A 10,075-nucleotide genomic window follows, 5' to 3' on the forward strand; every position below is an offset into this window, starting at 1 on the left:
TCCCACTGAGGACCAGTACGAAAAAGTATGAAAATGTATGCACTCACTACTGTAAGTCGCTCTGGATAAGAGCGTCTGCTAAATTACTAAAATGTCAAATGTAAATCTGCTATAGGAGACATATGACTTATTTCAGTATGGAAAAACCCTGATGATGATGATATCTGTTATACCTTATAAGCAAGTAAAGTTAAACATGTCTTCAAAGCTCATAAACACAATACACATAAAGTGGAGTAAGAAACATTTATTACAAAAATGATCTGATTTTCAAATGTTTAAACAACTTACATGAAGCAATCCAATGATGTTCAAGTACATACGACACTGACCTTTCTTTGAGTTCATTTCAAAGTTTGGCTCATTTTAAATGAATACTGTAACATTACATACTGTAAGATGGTCATTGTCATGTAGACGGGGTTGGGTGCAACTGTAGAAAAGAGGGGCCTGTCCCAGAATGCACCACAACACTGTGCTTGATCCACACTCCATGTGGCGCTTGCTGATGATGTCATTCCACCATTTGGGAGCAGAGCAGATACACCATTTATCTGGCGAAGGAAAGTTTCAGACCTGTAAATTCTACAAAATGTAAGTCAATATTAGTCCATTCCACAGGAGGGTGGTGATGGAAGGACGGCTCATAATAACTTTCCTTACTCCATGCAAACCTAACCTGGATAACTAATTGTTAACACAAACTAGCATCATCATACTGGCTCCCAGGCTAACACAAACTAGCATCATCATACTGGCTCCCAGGCTAACACAAACTAGCATCATCATACTGGCTCCCGGGCTAACACAAACTAGCATCATCATAGTGGCACCCAGGCTAACACAAACTAGCAATGTCATACTGGCACCCAGGCTAACACAAACTAGCTTCATCATACTGGCACCCAGGCTAACACAAACTAGCAATGTCATACTGGCACCCAGGCTAACACAAACTAGCATAATCATACTGGCACCCAGGCTAACACAAACTAGCATCATACTGGCTCCCAGGCTAACACAAACTAGCATCATAGTGGCACCCAGGCTAACACAAACTAGCATCATACTGGCTCCCAGGCTAACACAAACTAGCGTTATCGTACTGGCACCCAGGCTAACACAAACTAGCATCATCATAGTGGCACCCAGGCTAACAAAAACTAGCATCATAGTGGTACCCAGGCTAACACAAACCATCATCATCAAACTGGCACCCAGGCTAACACAAACTAGCATCATAGTGGACACTCACCTGTTGTCACTCCCATCATTGGCTGTCCTTGACGTGTAACGTGTAGTAGGACCAGGGTTCGGGGACGTACAAGAGACCGGGATATTTCTTACGCAGCACTGGGTCGCTCCACAGCCAGGCCACCCACACGGCGACCAGGCACATGGTGACAGAGAAGCTGGCGAACAGAAAATGGCCGTTGGCGTCCGGGACCGAGCCCTTATGTCGCTGGTGGATCACCGTGGCTACCATAGCTAGGAAGGTGAGGAGGAAGAGTTGGAAGATCTGACCCTCCGTGACCAAGTACCTGAGAAGGTGTGAGAGAGGGGCAGAAGTGAGAGCTGCAGTCAAGATACTTTCACTTTCTAGAAGAAAATACTTAAAGAGTTGAGCCACGCTTCACACAGTGAAATGTCCCATACTTCAGGTACTTACAGTATGACATAAATCACACAATGGAGTACAATTGCCAATTAGAATTCAGCAAACCTCTATTTATTTTATTTTATTTTTTATTTAACCTTTATTTAACCAGGTAAGCCAGTTGAGAACAAGTTCTCATTTACAACTGCGACCTGGCCAAGATAAAGCAAAGCAGTGCGATTAAAAACAACAACACAGAGTTACATATGGGGTAAAACAAAACATAAAGTCAAAAATACAACAGAAAATATATATACAGTGTGTGCAAATGTAGCAAGTTATGGAGGTAAGGCAATAAATAGGCCATAGTGCAAAATAATTACAATTAGTATTAACACTGGAATGATAGATGTGCAAGAGATGATGTGCAAATAGAGATACTGGGGTGCAAATGAGCAAAATAAATAACAATATGGGGATGAGGTAGTTGGTTGGGCTAATTTCAGATGGGCTGTGTACAGGTGCAGTGATCGGTAAGGTGCTCTGACAACTGATGCTTAAAGTTAGTGAGGGAGATAAGAGTCTCCAGCTTCAGAGATTTTTGCAGTTCGTTCCAGTCATTGGCAGCAGAGAACTGGAAGGAATGGTGGTCAAAGGAGGTGTTGGCTTTGGGGATGACCAGTGAGATATACCTGCTGGAGCGCATACTACGGGTGGGTGTTGCTATGGTGACCAATGAGCTAAGATAAGGCGGGGATTTGCCTAGTAGTGATTTATAGATGGCCTGTAGCCAGTGGGTTTGGCGACGAATATGTAGTGAGGGCCAGCCAACAAGAGCGTACAGGTCACAGTGGTGGGTAGTATATGGGGCTTTGGTGACAAAACGGATGGCACTGTGATAGACTACATCCAATTTGCTGAGTAGAGTGTTGGAGGCTATTTTGTAAATGACATCGCCGAAGTCAAAGATCGGTAGGATAGTCAGTTTTACGAGGGCATGTTTGGCAGCATGATTGAAGGAGGCTTTGTTGCGAAATAGGAAGCCGATTCTAGATTTAACTTTGGATTGGAGATGCTTAATGTGAGTCTGGAAGGAGAGTTTACAGTCTAACCAGACACCTAGGTATTTGTAGTTGTCCACATACTCTAGGTCAGACACGTTGAGAGTAGTGATTCTAGTCGGGTGGGCGGGTGCCAGCAGCGTTCGATTGAAGAGCATGCATTTAGTTTTACTTGTGGTTAAGAGCAGTTGGAGGCTACGGAAGGAGTGTTGTATGGCAGGGATCATCAACTAGATTAAGCAGCGGGCCAATTTTTTCTTCAGCAGATGGTCAGGGGGCCGGAACATCATGACAAATAATTTGTAGACTGCAAATTGACCTCAAGAAGCCCAAACAGATATTTGACTAAAACAATAATTTCAAAACTTGCTTACATTTGTATACGATCACATATATCTTGCTACAGATTTCCAAAATTAAAATCACTTGGAGCTGTTTTGCTCAGAAAACTTTACTGAAGTAAAAATAAGGAAGTAATGAGGGGACTGACCAATAGTAGAGGGCACTGGGTCCGAGTAGCAGCCAACCAGACAGGGGCATCGTCTTATCCTCTTTGACGTGAGTAAAACAGCCGGTGAAGTAGAGGAAGAGGATGACGAAGAAAGGAATATACCTGGAGGTAGAGAGAACTCTGTTGAAAACTACTTCATGTCAACTTATTACACATATTGAACTTTAATAATGTTTACATACTGTTTTCCCCACTTCTGATGTATATAGTGTATTCTAGTCAAGGCTCATCCTATATAACTACTGCTGTACACAACTTTTCTATTCATATACTGTCCATAATCTCATTGTCTATACATACCAACATATACATACATATTTATATTCCGGACTCTGACATTGCTCGTTCTAAAATTCCTATATTTCTTAATTCCTTTATTTAAATTTTTGGGACTTGCGTTTATTGTTTTGTATTGTTAGGTATTACTGCACTGTTGGAGCTAGGAACATAAGCTTTTCTCTACACCCGCAATAACATCTGCAAAGTATGTGTACCCGAACAATAAAATTAGATTCGATTTTTAGATATACAGACATAAATACATCAAAGCAACTACATTTGAAAAACAGTCAATGTTCAACCACTTTAAAACAGGTTTTAAACTAAGTTATAATATCAACCAATTCCAGTTTTACGCAGAAGAGAATATCCCATTAAAAGAAATTACTACATGATCCGATACCTACCACATTAAATGTCCCAGCTGTTCATCATAAAAATAAAGAAGTTCAAACGAATCAATCTAAAATAAATAAAATAAGAAACATTTTCAAACATCATCAGCATTTTTGGGTTGGTTGATATAAAACAGCATACATTTGAGCTCTACCAGGCACCATGCGTTCATTCATCTCGGTTAAGCCACAACTATAATTTTGCATACGTTGGTCAGATTGTATCAGAGGGGTTGGGTAAAAAGCAGAAGACACATTTCCATCCCATATGGACTAACGAAGTATATCTTATATAATAAAAAGGTATAGCCTACCAGTGTAGCAGGTTTGAGGTCTTTGATGATGGGGTTCTCTCTGACAGACAGGTGGAGCTGGTAACCGCTCAGCAGGAGACGGTGGTTGATGGAGTCTCCCACCAGGTGGATGCTGGCGCCCATCACAAAGGTGATGATGCTCAGGTACACAGCGGAGCGAGGCAGGGCCCTGGGACTCCGCTCAATCAGCTGCTCAGAGAGGGACGAGAGCACACACACATTAACGGGCATGTAAACACACACAGTCAGTGCGTACACACACACAAACGCTTAGTATAGCATGTGTGCATCACAAATTCATCAGATTAATTAATTAATTACATATTGAAATAGATTATTTGGGACACATTTTATTGTCACTGTAGCTTCTTATAGGCCAACTGTGATTGTGAACAAACGGTATCAACCAGCGTTGCAGTTTGTGTTTGGTGGTTCCAGACAGTCACCCACCTTGAGCAGTAGGAATGGCGTGATGACATTGTAGGCCATGTGAAAGTAGTCTCCAGCACTGGGTTTGTTCAGGGGGAACCACTCCAGAGGGAGAATGATCTAAATGAAATCATGGATACAACACAGGGTTGCATTCATAGATTTGAATGCTGCTATAACTAGGCTATTTGTTTGTTACACTTCCTTATTTACTCAAATATATTATTGTAGCAGGGTGGTTCCACGCCAGGACAGCACGAAAATATTTTGGGTATCTCAGATTGTTCTGGCAATTCTCACATAGAAACTTTATTGGAAGGGTAGTATGTTAGACATGCTTTTTACATTTGTATCAAGGTATTCTTTTGTTTTTATCATGATGAAAATGCCTCCTGTAAGAACCTATGATCCGTGAACCGTACATGATACAGACAATATCTTGGTGTCATTATACTTATAGTGTCAGTGGGCTCTCTGGTACCTTTGAAGATATGACCCATTTTATACACAGAAATTGACAATATAGGTCATTAAGAAATCATAGCCCTCTTTTAGGATTGCACATTCAGCAAATCACCAGCAGAGGAAGTTCCATTTGAATCCATTTTCCCATTCACTGTGTTGGTAATAAAATGTATCATAACTTCAAAATTAGCAGACAAACAACTCTGGAAATTTGATGTCCTTACATGCTGACCACACCGCTCGCGTCACGTGTAAATAAATGTACACATACGTGTTTTTCAAATCATTGCACCGACACTGCTCGCGCGCCTCAACGAGTGTCTGCGTAGCCAGGCGCTAAAATAGAACTTGGTTCTATTTGTGACGCCTGACGCGCTGCAAATCCCACCTCTCCCATCGGTTTTTAGGAGCATATACCCACGTGGGTGATTGAAAGATGAGAGGTCCACACTCCAGTGCAGTTGGTGGTGTTAATGCATCTTAAAGTTGGTTGCCAACCGCCATATAAAGTCCATAGAAGAAGAAGAAGCCTGAAAGAGGAGAGATTACTAGAAACAAACTCTGTTTACCCTTTTATCTATGGATTAATTGTCGGAGTAGAGAACCTTGTGGATTTCAGGTAAAATAACAACCCAATGTTTATATCCCAGGACAAATTAGCTAGCAATCTAGCTAAATTGCCATAAATGTTTAATGCTTTTCGACCTGTCCCCAAATTAATATAGTTGGTTCAGAGTTCGTTTTGATATTTCAACCTGGGTGTCCTGATCACGTCTGGTGTGGTCGGACAAAATCAACATGCGCACGGTGTGGTCTGGTCAGCATGTTAGAGTATATTTTTCCAACCAATGTCTTAAAATTAACAAAATCAAAAAGGGTACTTATGAGATATTTAAAATGTTTATGTTGACTAAATAAATGTGAAGAATTGCATTTCAGAATTTAGACATACTCCATATTAGTGATAAGGGGTATTAAAAAAATCTACAGTTACATATCGCAATATTATTGTGGCCGATATTATATCGATACTTTGAGTATAGATCTGTAAAAAATATAAAACTCGCCAAAACTCAGGTATCCTATAGCTTGTTCTCCATCTTTTTAAATAGTGAGCCAACATGTTTTCAGCACTTTTATTTCCATGACTGATCAAAACTCATTTTCCCATGCTCTCTCTTATCTCTCCGCACCAGACATCCTGTATCAAATCGCAATACTTATAGAATCGTGAGAATCGAAATACATATCGTATCGGCACCTAAGCATGGTGATAATATCGTATCGTGAGGTCCCTGGCAATTCCCTCCTCCACATGTTAGAGCACACACTAAGGAGTATAATGACACCAGGATGTTGTCTGTATCATGTACGGTTCACGGATCATAGGGTCTTACTGTAGTGGAAGAATGAGAGAAGGTGATACTCGCGACTAGCAACTTGCTGTCGCTGAGGCCCAGCGTGAAGACTCAATCACGATTTATGACATTGTTTGGATGGCTGACCATTCGTGGGCTATCACAGGGGTCAAACACATCTTATCGGTGGATCACATGGAAGTCCTGGGGTCACTGACGCCAGGAGAGGTGTGAAGACTGATGAAACTTGAATCGACTAAATGAATGTTACCATGTGAATTAAATTGTCATGTTTGGATTGTTTCAAGAGTTTATAAAACGCTACAAATTTGTATGTTTTATTGTACTTTAATTGGTATGGATTTATTGTTATAGGGAAACTTTTAGGTTTTGTTCGTCGGATGGCGGATAGCTCAAAGAGGAGCGACACGGGTGCGCTCCTATAATTTAAATTCAGTTGATTAGATTCGAATCTGTCGAATTCCTGTCTTTTGTTTTTACTAGCAAAAGTGCAAAGAAATGTTCATTCAGGTTGGGGGTGAGTTTGTGCTTGCATTTGGTTGAAAGGACAGTGAATTCACTTATACTTTGAGAACTTGCTAGCAAGCTCCTGTGTCGCACTGCTTTTTCTTTTAGAGATGATTCTGAACTGAAGACACGTGTCATCACGTTCAGCCTATTGGTGACAGTCCTTTACTCTGAGTATTCTGGAAGGTATCATGTACACTCAATTGTTTGAGTGTTCATTATTTTGTGACTAATACATTCTATTAGTTGAATTGAGTAAATGCATTCCTCGTTCTACAGAGTAATTATTTGATTGACTATACGCTCATCATTTAGGTCTATTGACAGTTGTTATTTTCACTATACACGGCACATTCTTGGGTACCACCTTGACGTTTCTGATCTGCTTGCCTCAATATATTAATGCTAGAACATTGGTCGCCAGGATAAGCTAGTCCCCTGTAGCTCAGTTGGTAAAGCATTGGCGCTTGCAACGCCAGGGTTGTGGGTTCGTTTCCCACGGGGGGCCAGTATGAAAAATGTATTCACTCACTAAACTGTAAGTCGCTCTGGATAAGAGCGTCTGCTAAATGACTAAAATGTAAAATGTATCTAGTCTCTTAATAATTTGATAACGGTGCAAGTTAGACACATGTTCATTATATTTTCATACTGAGAGGAGATGTAATGCTCGCTACCATGACTAGATTCCACCAGAGACGCACAGGGCCTGTTGCATTTATTCACATAATATTAGTGTCAGATTGATCAATGTAATTTATTATTATGTTAAACATAATTTCTACATAATGGTTGTATAAGTTCAACCAAACTACATTACAGCAGGCATGTATAGGTCTAAAAAGGGCTTACATTTCGTATATATTAGCTTGTTTGTTACAATAGTTCAAAATGGTGTGGCCAAACGTGAGAATTAAAGGGTATAGTTTGTGCATCATAGAAGTACACGTTTATCAACCTATTAGAGAGTCTATCAAATCATGTTTGATCGTGTTCATTCATTATGATTTGTTATGACAATTTTAAGACAACATTTGTCATGGAATCTAACTCTAAATGACTCCGTTGACAAAGACCAATACAAAGTTAACCTGCACTTGAGTGGAGGGACTGGAAATGTGCAGCAGCCATCCCTGTTCAAATACACCTCCACATGAACCTTATATGGTTGACTAAATAATCCATAATGGATGTGTCAACAATAATTTCCTTCAAGATGTATTGCATTGTTATGGAGTAACGTACTCCACCCAGTGTGGTAAGCCTATCCCTCTTTGGGATATGAGGTAGCCTAAAATGGCTACTTTCATCATGATTTTCTCAAAAACGGTTTGTGATACAAATGTAAAAAGCATGTCAAATATCCTTCACCCCAATGAAGTTTCTATGTAAGAATTGCCAGAACAATCTGAGATACCCCAAAATATTTTCGGGCTGTCCTGGCGTTGAATCGCCCAGCAGTTTGACCATACCATTACAATGGGCCTTCCAAAGTCCAGTACCCAGTTTTGCACTGTGAGATAGAACCACAGGTCAAAGTGGAACTGTGGACTCTTCATTGATGACCCTTTTGGCTTCGACCCTGGTTGGCTTTAGATAAAGACACATTGTGAAGTATGAATTCCCTCCAACTCCAAAACAACATTATACAGAATGACAATGTATGAACAAGACATTAAGCCAATATGTGGGATGCAACAGTGCTGTGGTAGGCCTTCACCTAAATGAATACACTTAAATAACATTATAATTATATTTCTGTTCATGTAGCCTACTGAATTATTCATCACTATTATTATGTTGTTTTTGTTGGCCATGATCCTCCGAGGTTAACGCCAGTGGGGGAAATAGGACGAGGACATGTAAATAAATACGATACATGTTATTCAGTGGGCTGTTTGCCACGGTGGATACGCTGTCCAATGCATTCCAAGCCATCTTCTTGTACAGGTTCCATCTGTTCCTAACTCTCTGCTAATGATAATGGGCAACATAAAAGCCAAGATACACGGTGTCGTATAGCTGTGCTTGACAACCTTCACAGCCGTCATCGTCTGAAAGCAGTACAGGCTGACAACTTCCCTCTTCTTGCTCATATGACACTGACCATGAGCACATTACAAGGCGAGAAGAACTTCAGCCAGCAAGCACAGGCAATAACTAACCTAGTTTAGAAACCAAGGGGGCAGTTTTGAGTGGCAGACTGATTATGCCTTTACAGTATATTTCCTACTGAAACTGTCTGACCGTAGCCTAGCAGACTAAACTTCACGGTGAAGGAAGTTTCTGATAAACTTCAACAGAGTGCAGCCGAGACCAGGATTTATGGAATCTAGCTCTGACTACATCAATTCGCCCATGTCAATACTTCAAAGAATTTAAATTATGAAACGCCCACCTTGTACCCATGTTTAAAACCACTTGAAGCTGATTTCCTGGTTTACAGTGTTTTATGTCCCAGTTGGGGAACCCTGTCTTAGAGCAACAGCAATGAGCAAACAGTCAGTGGTTGTTTTTGATTAACGTTTAATATAAGTATAGATTTCAGTAAGCAAAGAAAGCTGTTTACGTTTCGTTTATAGACAAATGCCCGAGACACCTCGGCTTATCAGGGCGACTCTTTAGACACGCACGGTGCCTTCATACCAATGGCCCGCTAGATGGGAACATGAAATACTTGCCGATTATATAAACACGTGAATCACAAGCAAAATGTTCAAACCTGGGGTTTATTGACGACTGGGACGCATTGCTTTGACGTTTCCGTACCGCCGCCTGCATTCTCGTCTCTTCGCGCGACGAAAATTCTTCTTCTTCTTCTTCTTCTTCTTCTTCTTCAGTGGGGTTTATCGGCGATTGGCATCCAACATTATGGTGCATTACCGCCACCTACCGTACTGGAGGGTGGGCCAGAGACAGGAAGAAACTAAATCCTACCTGCCAGCCCCGTTGCTCTTAAAAAAGATAACAAAATATTTGACACTATATCTAATGACGTTCTACTCAGTATCATCTTTAAACTCATTTCCTGTATCCCCTTCTCCTTCATACTGGATCTCAGCCACAGCCACTCTCTTTTCCTCTCATACTGCCCATACCGTATCAGTACATGCTCCACTGTCTCTGTTCCCTGGCAAC

The 10,075-nt window shown here is 40.8% G+C and overlaps 1 protein-coding gene across 1 annotated transcript; it reads right to left on the minus strand.

Moving 5' to 3' along the window:
• Positions 1–233: 233 nt before the first annotated feature.
• LOC311116155 (ceroid-lipofuscinosis neuronal protein 6 homolog) lies at positions 234–9,766 on the minus strand. Its single transcript, XM_084191280.1, has 8 exons — positions 9,660–9,766; positions 8,410–8,527; positions 4,608–4,706; positions 4,158–4,346; positions 3,856–3,911; positions 3,149–3,271; positions 1,256–1,541; positions 234–554 (listed from the first exon to the last, which is right to left on the minus strand). Exons 1-7 carry the CDS (start codon positions 9,716–9,718, stop codon positions 1,271–1,273), a joined length of 915 nt encoding a protein of 304 aa, XP_084047406.1. The 5' UTR covers positions 9,719–9,766; the 3' UTR covers positions 234–554; positions 1,256–1,270.
• Positions 9,767–10,075: the final 309 nt, after the last annotated feature.

Source organism: Coregonus lavaretus (assembly GCF_964263955.1).
Source record: "Coregonus lavaretus genome assembly, contig: HAP1_SCAFFOLD_780, whole genome shotgun sequence".
Classification (NCBI taxonomy): Eukaryota; Metazoa; Chordata; class Actinopteri; order Salmoniformes; family Salmonidae; genus Coregonus; species Coregonus lavaretus.